Below are 22,921 nucleotides of genomic sequence, written 5' to 3' on the forward strand. Positions count from 1 at the left end.
GCCTCTGTCTTATTTCATATTGGGAAAACACAGGCAACACCAGGATAAAAAAAATAAATGAAGCTTTGGAGAGTGAATTAGTACAACTGCCCTTAACAGAAAACATACCTGCAATTAGTGAGCTTCTTCATACTCCAGCCCATGTACTACCATCTGCTTCTTTCCTGTGCTCCAAGTTTGTAAGTTCATTGCTGCTGTCTAAGGAGACAAAGAGTGGTGAAGAAATCCTTGAAGATGTAGATATGGAAAAAGAAAAAGAAAGTGGTGATGATTCAGATGAAGAACATGATTTTACTGAAAAGACCCAGGATACAAATGACACAGATTTGGAGAAGACATTATACATCAGTTGTCAAAATCTGAAGAAAAAGGAACTAAGAAAATGTAGGAAAGTATATTACAGCTGGATAACTGTCCTTTGAGCCTGGGAGATGGAAGGTTCTTACACTTTGTATTTCTTTTATTATATATTGATATTCCAAAAACATCTACTTTGATGTTATTTCTCTCCTTAAAGTATTAAATGTGAACAGGCTTTACTTCTTAAGTAATTGGTAATACAAAAAAAAAAGAAAAGAAAAAAGGCTCAGGATCAAGCCCACATTGGATTTCCTATTCGGCGGGAAGCCTGCTTCTCCGTCTCCCACTCCCTCTGCTTGAATTCCCTCTCTCACTGAGTCTCTCTCTGCCAAATAAATAAATAAAATCTTAAAAAAAAAAAAAAGAGGAAAGTAAACCCAAATTAAAAGAAAGGAAGTAAGAAAAGTATATTAGCAATGAAACAGAAAATAAACAGTAGAAAGAAATTAACAAAGACGAATCTGGTTCTTTGAGGAGACCGACAAAATTGATGAACTACAAGCCAGAATGATCAAATAAAAAGAATAAAATTTAAATACCCAAAATGAAAGGGGGTTATCATTGCAGATACAATAGACCATTAAGAGGAAAATAAGAGAATATTATGAACAATTTTATGCCAACTAATTTGACAACTTAGATGGAGTGAATAAATTCCTTGTAAAATACAATTTAATAAAGAACTGTTTCAAAGTAAAGGAGAGCAAGTGAAGGTGATAACAAAAATGTAAAGCACGAACCACGATTCGATCCTCTATCAGGAGGTAAAATTACTATGAAGGTCATTTCTGGGGCATCAGTGAAATTTGAATATGAACAATGTATGATTAGTATTGCTTCAGTGTTAAATATTTTGAATTTAATATTTCCTGATAGAAAATAAATTTCATGGTAGCTGCAGTTTGCTACTATTCAACTAACATTGGAATTCTGCTGAATCAGAAGTTAATTTTAGAGACTACTTTTGAACTTAGAAATCATACAAGTAAAAACTTTAGGACTTTTGCACTGTGAAATAACCTAATAAAAATAAGATAGAAAAGTGACTGCAGATAAGATAAGCTCATGTTTGCAGGTATGACTGAGTTCAAGGTACCTGTCATTTAATCTCTTAGGATATACACAACACATGTTAATGGGATTACAAATCAAAGAAGTAGGACAGGAGTGTCTGGCTGCCTCAGTAAGAGAGCATGTGAATCTTACTTAATCTTGGCGTGATGAATTCAAGCCCCACTTTGGGTGTAGAGCTTACTTTAAAAAAAATACTGCCAAAAAAAAAAAAATACTGCCAAAAGGATGACTTGAGATTAATAAATATTTATAAACAAAGAAGGCCACATTGCCCATTCCTAGGTTCAAAGTCAAGACAATTTAGGTGGAACGACTTCCACTTCTGAGTCAAAAGGGATTTTTATGCAGACCAATACACAAAGAACTAAAAAAAGTGTATTTTAAAAAATAGATAAAAATAACAGCAAAAAACTGGCAATAACTTAAATATCCGGTAATAGCATATTGGTTGAAAGATTACAGTGGTCCTCCCCACCCTTAGCTAGATTCACTTTCCATTTGATTTACCATTGGTCAACCCCAATCAGGAAGCAAAACAATCCTTCTGATGAAAATCAGGATCAATAGCATCTACCTAATTCTACATCACAACACCTGGGTTATTCACCTCACTTCATCTCATCACAATAGGCATTTTATCATCTCACCTCATCATAAGAAGGGTGAGTATAGTACAATATATATTTTTAAAGATTTTATGTATTTATTTGACAGAGAGAAAGAGATCACAAGTAGGCAGAGACGGGGGAAACAGGCTCCCCAAAGAGCAGAGAGGCCTCTGGATCATGATCTAAGCCAAAGGCAGAGGCTTAGCCCATTGAGCCATCCAGTTGCCCCCAGTTTAGCACAATATTTTGAAAGACCCCCTTCACATAACTTTCATTACAGCATATTGCTATAATTCTTCTATTTAATATTAGTATTGCTAATTTCTTACAGTACCTAATTATAAACTCTCATAGGTCTGAAGTATAGGAAAAAATATAGCATATATAGGGTAATACTATCCAGGGTTTCAGCATCCATTGGGGGCCTTGAAATGTATCCCCCATGGTTAAGAAAGGTTCTAACTGTACCTAACATTCAGTGACAGAATATGTTATTAGTCAAATTTGTTACTCTTAAGACTATCTTAAAATAAGCAGAAATGATCGTAGATTGAAGGGAACAGGACATGTGACAGTAGTTTTAAAATATAGGAAAAAAGTTTCTTTTCATTTGGAAACACACCATATGTTAGTGATTATCTGAGTAGTAAGACCAAAATGGTATTTGCTTTCCCAAATTTTTAAAATGTGCTTTTTCTAATCAGAAAAATTATGTTAAAATAAAAGAGAGGGAGAAGTCTATTTATGTGGCTTGAAATACAACTGTCTGTGCAAATCTATTTCTATTAACACTGAATATTTTATTACCAGGTTTATGTAAATATATTTACTGAGTTGAAAGGGCCAGCTAACTATAATGGAGAACTCTTTTATACAGCAATTACTTCATTTTTTAAATGTAATTATTTATAATTATATCATGCTTGGTGACCTCAGTAAACAAGTTAGCAAATCTAATGTAAACTTTTCAGGAAACCAAAGGTCATCATTGATAGATTTATTGCATTGGACTGTCAACAGTGACACCTTCTAGTGTTATTAATGGAGGTGGTTTATCTTGTCCATTAGCTCAATGTTTCAGGACCACTGCTTCAGGGATGGTACTTTCCACTTTAATACTAGGGTCTAGGATCATGTTACTCAAAACCTGAAACAGCATTGTGTAGGAGTTTTTTAGACATACAGAAGCTCCGGACCCATTCTTGATCTATGTAATCAGAATCTGCATTTAAAAAGATCTCCAAGTAATTCATATGCACGTTAAATTTGAGAAACACTGCTCCAGGTTACAAAGAAGTAAAGTCCTTCTGCCTTTACACCCATATGCAGCTGGGTTTTGCAGCTCTCCAGGTGAAACCAAATGTTTTTTTCCACTCCCTTTACTATCTATTACTTCCCTCATGCCCTTTGCACATTTTTCTGTGTCTCCAGAAGTAAAAATAAACGATGTGTGGGAAATTAGATAATCAAATCCTATAAGTTAAATTCAACTATTTCCATACAGAAACTTTCTCACGTAGAAGGAATTATCAGCTCTGATATTAAGCGCCAGGGATTCGGAACTTTGATGTTCTTTAATGTGCAGATTATTAAAAATCTCATGTCTGCTGATGACATTATGGGTATGGACCATAATGTAACAATTTTATAATATGCCAGAATTTATATAACATCTGACTTTTGCCCACTTCAAAGAAGTCACCCTGGAAGAGAGAATATATGCACTTTCCTTCATATAAAAACTATCACTTTTCTTTCAGAACTATTAGTGGTCAAGATAAAATACATGAAATTCCTTCTCCGTCTTATTACTGTCTAGCATATCTGAAGTCTAAACAAAAAGATTCCTAATTTAATCCCTTCCTCACTTAACATCTGTATGTTCAGAACTATCTGGTAACTAGCTACTTGAGTATTTTTCCACAAATTGAGTACCTACACCAAAGTCTGCAAAGACCACCCTAGTGGACATCGCTAGGTACTCAAAGCCACTTTTAAAGTTACAGAAAATGGGGCACCTGGGTTATTTAGTTAAGTGGCCAACTCTGGATTTCAGCTCAGGTCATCAGATGAAGCCCTACATCATGGCTCCATGCTGGTATGAAGACTGCTTAAGATTCTCTCTCCACTCCCTCTGCATCCCACCCCCTGCCCAGCTAAGTGCATGCCCCTTCTCTGTCAGAAAAAAGTGACAGAAAAGATAAACGGATTTGACATAAGCATCATCTCCTTTGAAGAGAATATTCACTTAGATATAGAATCTGGCATCTCTCCTATTTTTAAAAAAGTTATAGCATTTCCTAGTTGGCATATACTTTAATTTTTCATTCATAATACTTAAATTAAGGAAATGACAAGACAGAGAAGCAAATATCGCTTTAAAAAAAGTTAAAACACACACACACTCTTCAAAAAATGTACTTTAATTCCAAGAGCTAATCTAGAATGAACACTATCATTTTCTATTTCTATTTGTGAAGTAAAGCAGTGAAAGAAACAACTTGCTAAAATAAACAACATAGATTTTTACATTTCTTTTACAAATATCCAAGTTTCCTTCTTTGCATTTATCCTATACATAATACCACCTTAGATTTAAGAGTCCTAACAGGATTTAAAACATGTTTTTGCATAAAACATGTTTTATGCCTATGAAGAATAACATCATGTCTGAACATATAATAGCCTCACATTGTAGGAACAAGTTTAATTACTGTGTCCTCCAGAGAAGGAAATTTTCATACACAATTGGTGATTTGATTCCATTAAAAAATTTTTTTTTCAGCAAATGTGAAAAAAGAAAATCCTGCTGTTAATTCATGACATGAGGGAAAAAAAGAGGTAATTCATTCTTCCACAGAAAAAGTGGGTTTAGAAAACAGTTCTGACAGCATTTTACATGGTAAAGTATCAAGGCTAATAACCAACCCCTTGCTCAGGACAAAATGATTTCAACATGCTCCTCTTCTGAATTTCTCAGTAATCCCAAGTGATTTTTAAATTGGGAGGCAGGTTACCAGCAATAAGTTCAATCAAATTTAGATCTATCATGAATAGGCACATTATAGAAATCAAGAACATCTCTGACCCTACACATCTGGTGAGCCTGGAGTTGGGCACTGCATGGCCCAGGTTCATCAGCTAAACGTGCCAACAAACCGAATTTCAGATGACCATCTTCCAGGGACACGTCCTGCCAATTACTAGGTACAGATGAGCCAAAAATTTCTTTGACACAAGATTCCACACGACTCTGGAGATCTTCAGGTGGTATGTATGTTTGGCTTCGTAAGGGCGGACACACCAAAATAGGTTCTTTCTTCACCTCTTCCACTGTCTCAGCCACCACTGGCTTTGTTTCTTTTCTGGAATGATCAAAAGCAAATATGTGAATCTTTGGTTAGCTGCACTAATGTAGCTGACAAGCTGATGAACACCAGACCCAATCGTATTTATCTATCTAAATCAATAAATAATATGCACACTTACTACTCTCCCAGGCCCTGTGGAGAGAATAAGATAGGTAGGTACCTGCCTTCGGAAGCTTATAACTGAATTGGTCTGGTACACCCAGAAAAAAAATTACATATTTTACATGCTCTAAAAATTCCAAGAACAGGTAAAGAGATATATCATTTGCCTGGGATTCCCAGTTTCTAAACCCAATCTACCTCTCTAACCTCATCTCCTAATCTCCTATATACACTCTATGCCCTACCCAAACTAAACTACTACATTCTGTCTTCCTCTTTCCTGGTGTCATGTGTTACCTCAAGTTATATCCTATTGGAAATGCCTATCTTTCATCTTCACCTATAGAATCTTATTTTAAGTCCTAGAACAGAACTGTTCTCTTCCAAGAAGCTTTACTTGATTTGCCCAAATACAACTGCAAATTCCTCTGTTCTACTGTAGCACATTATATTGTATCCTACCTGAGTTTTAATTTTTTTACATTCTATTTCTCTTACCAGATCAGGGTTTCTGAACTCAAACACTGACATTTTGGAACAGATAATTCTTTGTTGTAGGGGGCTATCATGTTAATTGTCAGAGTCCAGCAGCATCCCTAGCCTCTGTCCAGGGTAGGGTAAATGCCATAGCATTCCTGTCCTCTAGTCATAACCAAATGACACTGCCAAATGTCCAGATGGGTAAATTATCCCTGGTTAAAAACCACTGTACCAAATTATAAACTCCTGTTTTATTTATCATGAAGACCCGTTTTATTGATCTGCAGTCCTTTGAAAACTACCTGAATAACTGTTACTGAGTACGTGAGCCAATGTCAGGAAATCTGCCTGATACACTACTTCAGTGCTTAATGAAATATTAGCTCATGATCTGACTCTTGTTTTCCATGGAGTTGGTAACAGACTGGGATGGGTCATCCTTACAGAAATGGGAAGCGGCAGAAAAAAAGACGTCTGGGGTGAAAAAAAGAGAGAAGAAAGAAAGAGAGAGAGAGAGAGAGGAAGGTAAAGAGGGAAGGAAGGAAGGAAGGAAGGATGGATGGATGGATGGATGGATTTCTGGCCAAGAATATGGTTTGTTGCACTATTTTCCTTTGCCTACTTAAAGATTCTTCAGGCAATTTAGCCCTCATTCTGCATCAACTCTTTATCATTTTCTCTCTACCTGCTAGCGTGTTCCCAGGGCACACAATAAGCTGTTAAAAATCTCCCATCCTCAAAGAAAAACAAAAATACCCCTTAGACTCCATGTTCTTACCAGTCTCCCAGAGTTGTCTACACTTTCAGTGTCTACTTCAACACCTCCCATTTTCTCCCCAAACTACTCTAGTAGTACCATCAGAATGAAATATAATCCATTCCTCCCATCTCAGTTATCTAGTACAAAACTGCTCTAGTTTTCTCCATAATTAACCACTTTCTATAATTATATCCCACGTTTGTGTTTTGCCTCCATCAGGATATATGCTCTATGAAGACAAATATTTAGTCAGACTTACTAACAACTGTATCCCTAACACGGAAACATCTGACACAGAGTAGACACTCTATAAATTTGTGACGAATGAGTGACTGAAACAAACCTGAAGGAGATTTGAGATAATACTACTCACCAAAAAAGAGGGGAAGCTAATAAATCCATGAACAGATGACAAAAAAAATCCTTCCGGATGGAAAGAGTTTTTGCTTGAACCCTGAGGGCATAAATTGTTCCCTGAAGTTCCCACAAGTTTTGAGGTCCTAACACTGTGAGTCAAAATATTCCAGAGGGTGCTGTGGGAGAAGCCGTAGACGGGGAATCAAAGACCTGGGTTCTAGTCCCAGCTCTGCCATTAACCTGCTTTTGGCAAAATACTTCCTCTCCATGGAGCCTCAGTTTCCTCATATGTCGGAACTCTGAGAAGGGGCGTTGTTCGCTACTGTAAACTACTTAGGGAAATGCTGACCCAGACCTGACGTTTAGTAACTGTCTGTTGAGTGAATCAATGAATACACAAACGAACAAAAAGAGGAGGCCACACTTCCTTTCTGAATCTGGCGCGTGAAGAAAGACACCGCGCAAATGAACTTCGTTTACCGAGCGCTTTCACGTTCATGTTCTATATTGCTCGTCCCAAACGAACCATTTGTTTCCGGACACCGCACGCGGTGCCTGGAACAAGTGGTCCGTACTGCTTGCTTAATAAATTAATGAGCGAAGTGGGAGGGAAAGAGAGCGGTATCTCCATGATCAGATGACAAAACAGGCAACACTGGGCCCCACCATTCCAGAAGACCCGCGCTTACGCTTCTGGACTCCTAACCCTAACCTAAGCGGAGGACTAGGGTCCCGTCTCAAGGGCATGGCACTCGCTTTCGAATTAGTGTTTTTATCCTCCTCAGTTTCTCTCCTTACTTTCCCTGAACGAGACCCACCATCCAACCGTCCGCTTTACCTGAGTCGAGACCAAAATTCTCTGCGTGGTGCCCCTAAGACGATCCACGTGAGGCCTCTTCTGGTAACGCAGGACGCTAACAGTGCGGCCATCTCGGAAAAAAGCGGCTTGCTAGCGCTCTGCCCTCAGTGGGCAGTGACGGGCCAAGACCAGCCAGTCACATGTAAGCTTAGTGGTAGATGTTCCCTTTTTCCTGTTAAGTGCCACTAGCTTCTCCCTCCCCCTTTGCACGCCGGGAAATGTAGTCCGGTGGCCATTGCCGGCAGAGGCTGGACCGATGCGTTCTCTCAGAGCATGACGGGAGTTGTAGTTGGGGGGCGTCCCGGAAGGTTCCGGGTGACGCCTTCTGGTCCGGGGGCGGGCGGTCATAGCGCTCCTTGGCTGAAAGGAGGAGGAACTGGCAACTGGGAGGAGGCTCTAGCGAGGCCTGGAAGTCTGCGCAGCTAGGCGGGGAGGGAATTTGGGGTTGGGGGACGGCCAAGGAGCGCGTCTGATATGCCGCTGGGGTCGTGACCGCTCGGGGACCAAGGCAGGACCTGGCCATACCCAGCCTGGAGGCCTCGCCTTCGTTGGGCCTAATTTCTAAAGGCTGGGTAGGCCGTAACGAGAGGCTTCTTTCCGTGCGACCGCCGCGGATTCCTGCCCTGATTTTCTGTCCAGGAGATGGCCTCCCCGAGCCCCCCGCCGGAGCCAAAGGTAAGTCCCCCTCTGGGTATCACCGAGAGAACCGGAGCTAGGCCGAGCCTCCGTCCCCCCACCCCAACCTCCCTGACCGTGGTCTTTAGGGCCAGCGATGTGTGCAGGGAAGTACCCCGTAGTGCTCCCACTTGGCCCTTTTTTTTTTTAAAGAGCGACTTGGTAAATCAAGAAAACATGCGCCCTCATTTGTGAGTTCTTCCAAATGAGGCACCATTTTTAAACCTCCCCCGTGTTTTATGCGCCTGTCACGATGCTTGGACCCAAGGTAGACGCTTAGATAAGTTCATGGAATTGAACAGGGTCCCAAGCCATTGGGGTGGAGTTGGAGCTGGGCAATTAGTGCAGGAAACTTGGGGAGTATGGGGACAGCTTACTAGAATAAATGTTAGTGTATAATTATTAAACCAGAAAAGCTCTATCTTTAGGACCAGCACTATTGACGACAAGGATCCAGTTCAGTTATCATCTAGTTTGAGGTGCTTTTCTGTTACAAAATTGGGCCCCATTTGGAACTCTTGGTTATCATGTTCCTCCTAGCTTTCCCGGCCCTGATAAGTGATTTCTTCTACTTTCAGTGGTAGAATTGTCCTTGAGACAACAAGAACTGACCACAGAAATCGTACTATTTCAGGGGTTGCTGACATTTGAGGATGTGGCTGTGTTTTTTACCCAGGAGGAGTGGGATTATCTGGATCCAGCACAGAGAAGCCTGTATAAAGATGTCATGATGGAGAATTATGGAAACCTGGTCTCACTGGGTAAGAATCTTTTCTTTCTCTGGTTAAAATATCTGAGAGGCTATAAGAAATCAGACTCTGAGAACACTTGGACCACTACCAGTACCAAAACTGCTTTGTTCCAAAGTTCTGATTCAAACCTTTCAGCCATTAATTGTTTCCATGCCTGTCATCCCTAGCATCCTTGCAATAACCAAAATACATGCCTTTCTGGCTTCTTATCTTCATAATCTCATTCCCATATTGCTCTGTACTTTCCCTCCTGGCTCATCCTCCCACTGATTTCCTCCCACCCCTTTTCACTCTGCCTTCTGGAGCCCCTGTTCTTCTTCACATAATGTTCCTTACCCCTCCTGGCCTTAACTGAAAACTGGCACTTTCCCAAGGACACCACTTCCCTGGCAGAGGCTGCTTATTTTCCTGCATCCTCTTTTTTCCCCCTATCCGTTGTCTCAAGGCTAGAAGGGAGAAGTTATGTTCTTCTACCTTTTCAGGGCTGTTCCCGAAGCATTGGTTTAACCCTTCAAGCAAAATTTCTCTCCTTGCCTCAGCAATCTTGCTCTACCCACTCAATTCCTTTTCACTGTCATCTGTCGACATGTCTTGGTCCTTCACACATAGATTTTGTCACATTTCAGAATCTTCTGTATGCTCACCTGTGCAATCAGTGATGTAGTCATCACTTAACCCTCACTATATTCCCTGACCTTATTTGCTTCAGGAACCTGGCTTTCCTTTTTTGTTCAGTTCACATTAGTGATCAAACCCTCAATTTTGTCAAAGCAGGCAAATCTTAAACCCTGATATCTTACTCTTTCAAAAATTTTGCAGACATTATTATTATTTTAGATTAACTAAACAGGGGTGACCAAAACAGACATCATCTCTGCCCATGTGGAGCTTACTCTAACTTCTTACCTTTCTACCTCTCCTACTCCTTTCCTCCTACACCTGGTTATTCTTAATCATGTTTCCTGTTCTTGACTTCTCCCTTTCTCCCCGCCAGACTATCAGTCCTGTCCTAACTTCATCTCCTCATCTAATCCATGGACCTACATTTGAATTACTGCCAGCAAGCTCTCTCGCCACCTTGTCATTGTCCTCTTTGCATTCTGCAAACTTCAGATTCTGTGTTGGTTATAAAATCTGCCTGTTCTCCTACCAGAGTTGCTAAATACAGCAAGAGAAATTCTTTAACTGAAAGGACTGATGCCCTGTGTATATGTATGCATGGCTTTTCTTCTAGTCTGCAGTGGGTTTTTACATCTCAGCCAGTTTTTTATCATTGATTTGCTCTTTCCCTTCTTCTTTTTAATGACTATTCCAAAAACTAAAGAAGTTTTCCTTGGGTCCATCACTCAGTAGTGGACTTCACTTTCTACGGCAAAGAGAAGATAGAGGCTACTAAACGTGAACTCCCACCTTCTCTGCCCTTCATGTGCATGCTTAAGACTACTCCTCTTTCCTCGCTTCTCCAAGAATTTATCCATCTGTCATCTTTTTTTTCCCCCTTTTACAACTTTAGTTTCTATTCCTACTCCACTGGTAACTTTATTTTGATAATAGGTATGTTTATAACTCTTCCAGTTGGGGAAGGAGGGGAGGGGGTGGTGATCCTTTGAGCCACAGTCTCCTTGCTGCTCCTTGTCACCTCCTCATTCACTTCATAGCCAAGTTTTTGTAAAAGTAGTTAATGTGTGTTTTGTACTTTACCTTCCATTATCTCTAAGCCCCTTTTCTTGCCTCTGCCATTCCCCTTGAATTGTTTAACATTGGTCTGTTAATAACCCAGTTGCCAAATGCAATGGACTATTTTTTGGACACTATTTTATTTCACCTCTCTATAGATATTTGAAACTGTTGCTTCTTTCTGTTGCCTTGCATTCTCACACTTCCTCTCAATTTATATGCCTTCTTTGGCAAAGCTTGTCTATACTCAGATCATCACCTACTTCTATGTGATAAGTCCGAAATCTTACTTTCACCTAAGAGAAGCAGCTGGAGCTTACCTGCCTAAGTAAAAATCCTGGTTCAGCCACTTACAAGCCTTGTGACCATGGGTGAATTACATAATCTTTCCATGCCTGTTTCTTTTTTACAAAATGGCAATAATAATAGCACTTACCTCTTTGGGTTACTACGAGCATTAACAGAGTTAATATATGTAATGTACTTAGGACCTTGAGTAGCATGTGGTAAGTATAATATAAATGTTGATGGCTGTCACTGTACTCTTTATCCTCTCTAAGAGCGCTAGGGCGCCTGGGTGGCTCAGTGGGTTAAAGCCTCTGCCTTCAGCTCAGGTCATGATTCCAGGGTCCTGGGATCGAGCCCCGCATCGGGCTCTCTGCTCGGTAGGGAGCCCGCTTCCTCCTCTCTCTCTCTGCCTGCCTCGCTGCCTACCTGTGATCTCTATCTGTCAAATAAAAAAATATATATATTAAAAAAAAAAAGCGCTAAAATCTTTGTCATCTTCTTTTGAAGACCATGTAAATGACTCACACCTGGCAAATCTCAAATAACCCATTCAGATCTCAAGGCCCTTCTCTTTGGAATTAAGTACTCCTTTTTCTGTGCTACTGTATACACTTCTGTTGAATTTATCACACTGTACTCTAATCATTCTTTATGTTATTTTTCTAACCAGACTGGTTTCCATGAGGACAGTAACTATATTTTTTTCATTTTATTTCTCCAGCACTTAGTGCAGAACCATATATAGAGTCTATTTAACATGACTCTATTATATGCTCAGCACAGAAGCATATATATTATATGCTTCTAATTATTTGTGTAATAGAATGAGTGAATATACTCAAGATTCAGTATCTCTTGACCAGTTACTGCATTAGTCCATAAACTAGCCTCTTGCCTCCAATTTCCCTTTCTTTTAGTATATTCTATTTACTGCCACCAAAGTGATTTTGTTAGTTAACTGCTTATAATTTACAATTCCTGGTAGCCTAAAGGATAAAAATCTTAATTTCTTGTACCTGCTAGGACCTCTCTAAATAGCCCTGCTTGGGTTTTTAGCGTCATATATTATTTTTGCACACCACTTCAATCTCCAGTCATATCAGCTGCTGATTTTTTTCCCCAATATGCCATTGTGTCTCTGAGTCATTGCCAGTTTTATCCACACATATGGTATCCTGGCTGATAGAACCAGACATATGCCCAGCCTTGCCTGCCCCTACTACTGTTAGATGTGAGTACCATATGGACGAAGGCATGGCAGTGAGCCCATCTGTGATCTCCTACTTTCAGGCTCCCATTTTAGCTGAACTACAGCTTTTTATTGGTTATTATTTCTCCCTCTGCAATCTTTTCATCTATAGATTCTGTCACCATTCCTTTGATAAGAGTTCCCTTGGTGAAAGATCACAATTACTTGATTTTTTCTAACGTAGTGTTTTACTGCACATCATCTTGCTCTTTAGTTAGTACAGCTCTCTTCCAAATTTAATTTTGGTCCTTTATTCGTACCTTTCCTTTCTATGATGATTTTTCTTTAAACACTTCAGTAACTATGTTAATAATACAACTGACAGCTTGATCTCAGTTCTCAGTCTTCCAGTTCTTTCTTTCTTTTTTTATATTTTATTTATTTATTCGACAGAGGCAGTGAGATCACAAGTAGGCAGAGAGGCAGGCAGAGAGAGAGGAGGAAGCAGGTTCCCGTTGAGCAGAGAGCCCAATGTGGGGCTCAATCCCAGGACCCTTAGATCATAATCTGAGCCGAAGGCAGAGGCTTAACCCACTGAGCCACCCAGGCACCCCAAGTCTTCCAGTTCTTTCAACTGAAATGGATGTCTTCAGTGTTTTAATTACTTCTTTCTAGTCTGCTTGAGCCATATTGGACCTTGACAGAATTGGGAATTGCTGTTCCTGTAAGACCTTAAACTCATTGTTTCTCTTCTTAGATTATATATATTCTTAGAATATATATATTATGTATTCTTTCCTCAATTGTTTGTTCAACTACTCATCCTTTCAATAAATAGTTAATCAAGCACTGTGCTAGCGCTAGGAATGCAGATTCTTCCCCATTCTCTCATTCTTTTACCAAAAAAACTGTTCTTCCTATACACTTTTGGATACTAGGATTGGCAGCTGTGGTCAGTCCACAGGCCAGATCTGGCACACTGTCCATTTTTATGAATAAAGTGCCTATTTTGGGGGCGCCTGGGTGACTCAGTAGGTTAAAGCCTCTGCCTTCGGCTCAGGTCATGATCCCAGGGTCCTGGGATCAAGCCCCACATCAGGCTCTGCTCAGCAGGGAGCCTGCTTCCCTTCCTCTCTCTCTGCCTACTGTGATCTCTGTCTGTCAAATAAATAAATAAAATCCTTTTTTTAAAAAGTACCTATTTTTATGTATTATCTGTTACTACTTTCATGCTGTAGTGGCAGAGTTGAACATTTGCAGTAGAGCCTATATGGCTCTCAAAGCCAAGAATATTTATTGTCTGGCCCTTTTTAGAAAATGTATGGTAACTCTTGTTATGGCCTAAAGTTTAGCCACTTCCACTTCACCATTTCCTTGCCATTTCTCTCTCTCTGCAGCTACCATAGTATTAAAACTGATTAAAGATTATAGAAATCAACTCAAACTAGCTTAAGCCAACAAGAGAACTTATTGTAGGGACAGAGGTGGCACACAGAATATATGAGCACGACTGCAACTGGATGTCAGAAAAGGACTAAATCCAGGGGCATCTGGGTGGCTCAGTTGGTTAAGCATCTGACTCTTGACCTTGGCTCAGGTCTTGATCCCAAGGTCATGAGTTCAAGCTCCACATCTACTGTGGAGCCTACTTTAAAAACAAAAACAAGGGGTGCCTGGGTGACTCAGTGGGGTAAGCCTCTGCCTTCAGCTCAGGTCATGATCCCAGGGTCCAGGGATCAAGCACCACATCGGGCTCTCTGCTCAGTGGGGAGCCTGCTTCACCCTCTGCCTACTTCTCTGCTTACTTGTGATCTCTGTCTGTCAAATAAATAAATAGAAATCTGGGACGCCTGGGTAGCTCAGTCGTTTAAGCCGCCACCTTCGGCTCAGGTCATGATCCCGGGGTCCTGGGATCGAGTCCCACATCAGGTTCCTTCCTCGGCAGGGAGCCTGCTTCTCTCTCCACCTCTGCTGCCACTCTTCCCACTTGTGGGCGCGCACTCTCTCTCTCTCTCTCACAAATAAAATCTTTAAAACAAAACAAAATGAAACACAGAAATTGGATTGCTCAGGAAGTCAGGAAGGAACTCTGTCTTTGCATACTCTTTCTTCTTGGTAGACTATAGTCTTTCCTCCTCATATCCACATGCTTCTGTCGCTATAGCTTCTGAGTTGATAGATTACAATTCTAGTCATGTTCAGGATAACTGCCTATTTCAGTTTTAATTCCTGGTAGAGATGCACTTTGAGTCAGTTCTCTACAAATTAGCTGTATAATCACAGGATGGGAGCATAGACTAAAAGCATGGCAGAGACCTCAGAAGGAGATTATAGCTACCAAGCCCAGATCTAATGGATAGTCCTTTCTGTACTACTCTGTGTGGAAGCCAAAACTCACTTGTTTTCTTTACCTATCTCTTTGACCTAATATTTATTTTCATTCCAGTGTCTCTCTGTCTAATTTACTTAAGCAGTGTAATACATTTTATGTCTGATACGGTAAATCATTCTTTTATATTCTTTTTTAGGATACACTTGTTTTCTTTATTCTTCCAGTTGAAATTTAGATTCATTAAGGTTTTTTATTCATTTATAAGATTTTGATTGGAATATAGTTGGGTTCATAAATTGGTTTGGGAAGAATTAAGATCCTTGTAACATTGAATCTCTTTAGCAATTTGCTTGACTCTATTTATCTGTCTTACGTCCTTCAGAAAATTTTTATGGCTTATTTTCAAAGCTCTCATTCAATTCTTTTGAGACTTATTCCTGGTTTTATGGTTTTTATTACCATATAAGACATTTTATTTTTCTATAACATTTACTAATTGTTTATTCTTGGCAGTAAGTACTTACCACTCTTTATTTTATATCTTAGTTTTCTTGTTACTATTATATTTAACTTAATTTTTTTTAGAAATTTTACATGGACATTTATATTGTCTGCAAATAGCAACAATTTTATCTGATTCCTTTGAGTAAAACCCTAGAACAACAACACTGGGTAAACATTATAAAGAGACTTCCCCTTCTCACAAGGAATTTACAGTCCCATGGAGGAGGTAAATACAGCGCAATAACAGTGCATATAATAGCTATAATGCAGCTGTGGATGAGGGCTGGTAATAAAAAACAGAACATCTAAGTCTGCCTCTTGGACTTAGTGAAGGCTTTGTAGAGGAGCTGTTACTTGAATTGAATCTTAAAGAGAAACCAGGAGTTTGCCAGGTAAACAATGTTAGGGGACATTTAGTAAAATGAGATGTTCAAAGAAATGGCATAGAAGATTAGCATAAGAGGGGCGCCTGGGGGTGGCTCAGTGGGTTAGGGCCTCTGCCTTCAGCTCAGGTCATGATCCTAGAGTCCTGGGATCAAGCCCCGCATCGGGCTCTCTGCTCAGCAGGGAGCCTGCTATCTCCTCTCTCTCTGCCTGCTTCTCTGCCTACTTGTGATCTCTGTCAAATAAATAAATAAAATCTTTAAAAAAAATAAGATTAGCATTAAGCAATTTGCCCACTTTGCAGTGTGAGAGAGTGGGTAGGAGGGTGACTTGAGATTTAGAGAACCTTTTGTGAAGTGCTGAGTATCATGGTGGAAAGAGCTTTGATTTGCTCTCACAAGTGATGGAGTACTAGTGAATCTACAGGTGGTGATGTGGCTGGAATTCCATTTCATGCACATCTCTCTGGATGCAGTGGAGTAGATGTAGTATGGAGACTACTTATTGGATGGCTTTTGCATAATCCAGGGAAGACATGGAAAGAAGGTAGATACTAGAGAGTTGAATCTTTGACTTTGGTGATTGTTTACCAATAAGAAAAATGGAGAAATCTAGGGTGATTTTCTGCTCTGGGTAATGGATGAAGATGCCTGTCAAGAGAAGATGATTGGAGGTGGAGACATACATGACAGCAAATGATGATGATCATGTTAATTGTAAGCCCTTTTTGAGACAGGTAAATAGCAATACCCAGACTATATATAGAGAGCAAGATAAGAATGTAAATATGGGTAACGGTAACCTTCAACAGTTAATGAAGGAAGAGAAATACATGAAGGAAATTTACTAGAAAAGGCCAAAGAAGAAATAGGGAACTAAAAGAATATAATGGCATAGAAATCAAAACCAGATAGTGTCAAAATGGAACTAGTCAACAGTGTCAGATGCTGCTGAGTAAGGACTGAAGATGTTTATTTGTTACTCAAGAGTCATTGGTGATTTAGAAGAAGCTTTTCTAGATGCTGGAAACAGAAGCCATATTTCACAGTAGGTTGTAGGGGAAGAGGTGGGCATGGGAAACATACTTAGGCAAGGGAGACCTACAGAGTTAAGATTTTATTTCAAAACTTAGATTTCATTAAGAGAGGGTTTCAGGTTTGAGATAAAGTTGGGCATATTTGTATGCTGAGCATATGTAAATATGTTGGCAATGGAGAACAGATCGAAGAAAGAGGAAACAATGGTAGTTAAGTCCTCAAGAGACATGGGAGATCAAGAGAAGGTAGATGAATTAGCTTTGGTTAGGAATGGAATATATCTTCATGTACCATTGCAGATAATTTTATAGGCAGGGGGCAGAAAGTTCAGGGAGTTCTCTCATCCTTTTTCACTGTGTGAAAGAAAGCAGACCTCTCAAGTGAATTTAAGATATAATACTATTAGTAGCATAAAGAGAAATAAAGTTTCTACTAATTTTTTAGAGGAATAAGAGAAGTTTTTTTGGAATAAAAGAACTTAATGACTGGTTTGAACTAAGTGAAAAGAAAACTCAGAGATGACTCCAAAGATAGAAAATTAGAAAATTGAGAGAAAAGAGGAAGTCTAAAGAAGGAAATTGTTTAGGGCCAAATGTATATATCTGGTACCGATCAGTTCTTCTAGTGGAATTATCCAGCAGAGAGCAAGAGAGGGAAAATCGGGGAAAAAGTCAGAGGCAGACTCGAGTTCTGTATGCCACTCCGTTTCATCATAGACTATTATGTTATCTTTCCTTCTACACATGTAAGATTTTCATTTCTCAGATGTCTTAAAGACTCTCAGTTGGAACTAAATGGTTCCAACTTGGCTCTTACATTAGAAGGGTGAGAAACGTGTGTACTTGAAGAATGTGGTAGAATTTGTGGTAGGAGAGGGCATAAGTTACCACAGACTGCATTTTCTCTGTTTCTTTCATTAACTGTGACCATGTTCCTTTTGTATTTATTTTATTATGTCTTTCTGTATCATAGACTCCTTGTCACTCCAATCCATTATTTTTTTTTCCATTTTTAAAAAATTTTATTAACATATAACGTATTACTTGCTTCAGGCGTGCAGGTCTGTGAATCATCAGTCTTACACAAATCACAGCACTCACCATAGCACATACCCTCCCCAGTGTCCATAATAACCCATTATTTTATTTTAAAGGCCATTTTGTCTCAGTACAGGAGTACTTTAATTAAATATTTTATCATGTTTTCTCTCCCCAGTGTACTTGTCATTCATTTTATTAGGTGGGGAACTTCATGTCCCCTGTGTGTAATGATTCAGGATTCATTATCTTTGAATCCTGAATCATTACACACACCTGGAATGCTTTTGTTTGCAATAAGTAAATTCTTGTTAATGAATGAATTGTTGCTTCCCCTGTTTTGTTTTTTGTTTTTGTCTTTTATCCTTTTCAGCATTTTGTGTTCATTTCTGTCAGTTATTTGGTCTACTCGTGGTTCAGTAATGCTGTCTTACCTCATATTTTCCTGAACCTACTGGTTTTTTTTCCTGCATCGTCCTTTCTTCCTTGATCGAATACTTCATTATACTACTACTTGTTCTATTTCATTGTTTCCCCATCTTACCTTGCCTAATTGTTGATTTACCAGGACTTTCTCCAATTCTGCTTGCCCTACTAACTCATCATTTTACTTATAAAAACACCCTTTTGGTGTGCCTGGCTGACTCAGTTAGAGGAGCATGTGACTCTTGATCTCAGGTTTGTGAGTTCAAGCCCCATGTTGGGTGTAGAGATTACTAAAAAAAAAAAAAATTGGGACGCCTGGGTGGCTCAGTTGGTTGGATGACTGCCTTTGGCTCAGGTCATGATCCCGGAGTCCTGGGATCGAGTCCCGCATCGGGCTCCCAGCTCCACGGGGAGTCTGCTTCTCCCTCTGACCTTCTCCTCGCTCATGCTCTCTCTCACTGTCTCTCTCTCAAATAAATAAATAAAATCTTTAAAAAAAAAAAATGTAAAACTTAGGGGCACCTGGGTGGTTCAGGGGGTTAAGCCTCTGCCTTCGGCTTGGGTCATGATCTCAGGGTCCTGAGATTGAGCCCTGCAACTGGCTTTCTGTTCAGTGGGGAGCCTGCTTCCCCCTCCTCTCTGCCTACTTGTGATCTCTCTCTGTCAGATAAATAAGTAAAATCTTTAAAAAAATAAAAAATAAAAACTTAAAAGCTTGCTTCTTTAAAAACACACATACACGCTTACACCCTCACTCTTTTCATACCCCTTCTCCAAGAAAAATATTTTATCAGATAACTAATATTATTTATATAGCTTGTATTCTTTGCCAGGCATTGTCCTAAATGTCTTGTGTATATAAACTAATTTAATCTTCACTATACTCTGGAGTAGTCATTCACATTTTATAGATGTAGTGGATTAATTTGTATTAATCTTACTTTCCTAAGCATTTCTGCTTGCTAGCAAAGAGCCCAGCTGATCTATTTTCTATTTATTATTCCAGATGTTTTGAACAGAGATAAGGATGAGGAGCCAACTGTGAAACAAGAAATTGAGGAGATTGAGGAAGAAGTGGAACCACAGGGTGTAATAGTTACAAGAATCAAAAGTGAAATTGACCAAGATCCCATAGGTAGGGAAACCTTTGAACTTGTTGGTAGGTTAGATAAACAGAGAGGTATCTTCTTATGGGAAATACCAAGGGAATCTTTGGCCCAGGACCAGAGAATGTTCAGAGGAAACAGTAATATTATTCGCAAGAGATCAAACTCAGAAGAGAAATGCCATAAATGTGAAGAATGTGGAAAAGGTTTTGTCCGGAAGGCCCATTTCATTCAACATCAAAGGGTACATACTGGTGAGAAGCCTTTTCAATGCAACGAATGTGGAAAAAGTTTTAGTCGCAGTTCATTTGTTATTGAGCATCAGAGAATTCACACTGGGGAAAGGCCGTATGAGTGTAATTATTGTGGAAAAACCTTTAGTGTGAGCTCAACCCTTATTAGACATCAGAGAATCCACACTGGAGAGAGACCCTATCAGTGTAATCAGTGTAAACAGAGCTTCAGCCAGAGAAGGAGCCTTGTTAAACATCAAAGGATTCACACAGGTGAGAAACCCCATAAATGTAGTGACTGTGGGAAAGCCTTCAGTTGGAAGTCACACCTTATTGAACATCAGAGAACTCACACTGGTGAGAAACCCTATCACTGTACCAAATGTAAGAAAAGCTTTAGTCGAAACTCATTACTTGTTGAACATCAGAGAATTCACACTGGGGAGAGACCTCATAAATGTGGAGAATGTGGGAAAGCTTTTAGATTAAGTACGTACCTTATACAACACCAAAAAATCCACACTGGTGAGAAGCCTTTTCTTTGTATCGAATGTGGAAAAAGCTTCAGTCGGAGCTCATTCCTTATTGAGCATCAGAGGATCCATACAGGTGAAAGACCTTATCAGTGCAAAGAGTGCGGGAAAAGCTTCAGTCAGTTGTGCAACCTTACTCGTCATCAGAGAATTCACACAGGAGACAAACCCCATAAATGTGAGGAATGTGGAAAAGCCTTTAGCAGAAGCTCGGGTCTTATTCAGCATCAGAGAATCCACACCAGAGAGAAGACTTATTCATACAATGAAACCAAGGAAAGTTTTGATCCAAATTGCAGTCTTGTTATACAGCAGGAAGTCTACCCCAAGGAAAAATCTTATAAATGTGATGAATGTGGAAAAACTTTCAGTGTCAGTGCACACCTTGTACAACATCAAAGAATCCACACTGGTGAAAAGCCCTACCTATGTACTGTATGCGGGAAAAGCTTCAGTCGGAGCTCATTTCTTATTGAACATCAAAGAATTCACACTGGTGAGAGACCTTATCTGTGCAGACAGTGTGGCAAAAGCTTTAGTCAGCTTTGTAATCTTATTCGACATCAGGGTGTTCACACAGGTAATAAACCCCATAAATGTGATGAATGCGGGAAGGCCTTTAGCCGGAACTCGGGCCTAATTCAGCATCAGAGAATACACACGGGAGAGAAACCTTACAAGTGTGAGAAGTGTGACAAAAGTTTTAGTCAACAGCGCAGCCTTGTCAACCATCAGAAGATCCACACAGAGGCAAAAACCCAAGAAACCCATGAATGTGATGCTTGTGGTGAAGCCTTCAATTGCCACATCTCTCTTATTCAGCATCAGAAATTGCACACTACATGGATGCAGTAAATGTAGAGACATACTCAAGCTCAGTTGGACTTGAGACTAGCTACCCAAGTGCAGTTTCAGTATGGCTCCCTGTGAGTCAGGTTTAGTGACAAAGCAGATTGTCCTTGACCTCAGGCAAATGGTTTCTGAAGATTCTGTGAAAGGTGGACAGCTGTCCACAGGCAGCTGAAGACTTCCATTACTCTCTGTTTTGATGATCCTAGAGAAGGACTCAGTAATTTATTTAAGCATCTTTTTTTCTCACACGTCTTTTTGGAGAGAGGTCAAACCTAGGTTCAGAGCACTTGGTATTATAATTAATAAAGGGACAAGGACAAAGTTGCATTGGTACAAGGGAGCAGAAGTGAGAAAACTAGAGTAATTAATTATTCAGGAGTGTCTCCTGCCACCATCATATGATGGTTTGTTCAGTTCCATAATATGTTTGGCAGTGCATGCCAAAGCCTAGTAATGAAGCATATGATTAAGTTTTCAAGGAAATAGCCCCATTTTTTTTTTTTTTTTTCTCAAACTGATAGCCAAAGGTTTTCTGGGTCTTTGCTTAAGAAAGCCAGTTACTTGGCATGTGAGTTAAAGAAACAGTTCCAATGCCTTGTGGTTCCCAGGTCTGTGAAATGAGTGGACCATTAATCTTACATGTAAAGATTATATGAGTAATTAATAAGCCTAGCAAAGGTGTCACCAAGGAACCTTTGGGAGTGCCTTTTTTCAAGATGGGCCTGAAAAAGTGGAGGAAGACACTTCTTTTTGTGCCCTCCCATCTGTGAAACATAACTGTAGTCCTATACAAATAATCTTATTCCTCCACTACCAGTAGCATGCGAAAGTGTACATATTTTGACTACCAAGAGTTGGAAATAAAAAGACCTGGAGTCTATACTAGGAAACAGATATTTTGGTATTGCTTTGGTTTTTATGGTAACTAGACTTTGCATGCGATTTTAAAATCCTTATTTCTGGTTCTAGGGCTTCCCTTAGTTGATGGTTATATAAACCTATTAATTCATCTGTTTTAATCATTAAACCTGTTTTGTTTTTTGCTTTGTGTAAGAGTTCTTTGTTATTTTCATTCAGAATCTATCCTGTCAAATAAATACTGCACTTAAAAATTAGAATCAAGGATTTAAAAGAAATTGCTCTCACTTGTTGTACCTGTGACTACAGGCATACCATGGAGATAGTGTTTGGTTCCAGAGCACTGCAATGAAGCAGATATTGCAATAAAGCAATATAATTTTTTTATTTCTTACTGCATATAAAAGTTATGTTTACACTTTATATAGTAGTCTAGTAACTGCAATAGTATTATGTCTATGAAAGCAATGTACATGCTTTAATTTTAAAATACCTAAATACCTATTGCTAACCATCATTCTGAGCTTTCAGTGAGTCATAATCACTAATCAGATTAGGATAACAAATATAATAGTAATGAAGATGTTTGAAATATTGCAAGAATTACCAAAATATGACACAGAGACACAAAATAAGCAAATGTTCTTAGAGACTGGAATCAAGAGATTTGCCTGATGCTAGTCTGCTACAAACCTTCCATTTGTGAAAACACGCAGTATCTGCAGAGCACAATAAAGCAATCCACAGTAGAACGAGGTGTGCCTGTAGTGACCTTTTCTGGGATAGTTCCCTTAGGGCTAAATCCAGATTCTTTAGTTTCTTACTATAGAATTCCAGATCACCTGGAACTCTATAATTCTACCTATCTAATAGTTTGAGCAAAACACCTCCCTTCCATATTACAGACATTCTGAACCTCCCCTCCACGCTTTCATCTTCCCTTGGGAATATTTGTGTGTGCACATGTGAACATGAAGGTGTATGTATAGGAATTGTGCTCTCTGCATTTAAATTAAGTAGTCAGCATCAGTTAACTGTCAAAACAGAGTTTGTAGCCCAATGAAAAG

The 22,921-nt window shown here is 39.4% G+C and overlaps 2 protein-coding genes across 4 annotated transcripts; one reads left to right on the top strand and one right to left on the bottom strand.

Annotated features, from left to right (window-relative positions):
* Positions 1-4,449: 4,449 nt before the first annotated feature.
* Positions 4,450-8,099, bottom strand: MRPL50 (mitochondrial ribosomal protein L50). The gene is made up of 2 exons (XM_047699640.1): positions 7,951-8,099; positions 4,450-5,407 (listed from the first exon to the last, which is right to left on the bottom strand). The coding sequence occupies exons 1-2, from the start codon at positions 8,040-8,042 to the stop codon at positions 5,071-5,073; spliced, it is 429 nt and encodes a 142-aa protein (XP_047555596.1). The 5' UTR covers positions 8,043-8,099; the 3' UTR covers positions 4,450-5,070.
* Positions 8,100-8,155: 56 nt separating this feature from the next.
* Positions 8,156-22,044, top strand: ZNF189 (zinc finger protein 189). 3 transcript variants are annotated; one of them, XM_047699626.1, is made up of 3 exons: positions 8,156-8,646; positions 9,281-9,407; positions 19,279-22,044. In XM_047699626.1, exons 1-3 carry the CDS (start codon positions 8,614-8,616, stop codon positions 20,997-20,999), a joined length of 1,881 nt encoding a protein of 626 aa, XP_047555582.1. In that variant the 5' UTR covers positions 8,156-8,613; the 3' UTR covers positions 21,000-22,044. The 3 variants fall into 3 exon arrangements, with proteins under 3 accessions (XP_047555582.1, XP_047555583.1, XP_047555584.1); XM_047699627.1 differs by having other exon boundaries at positions 9,323-9,407; XM_047699628.1 differs by having other exon boundaries at positions 9,326-9,407.
* Positions 22,045-22,921: the final 877 nt, after the last annotated feature.

This window comes from Lutra lutra, chromosome 13, assembly GCF_902655055.1.
Source record: "Lutra lutra chromosome 13, mLutLut1.2, whole genome shotgun sequence".
NCBI classification, from domain to species: Eukaryota; Metazoa; Chordata; class Mammalia; order Carnivora; family Mustelidae; genus Lutra; species Lutra lutra.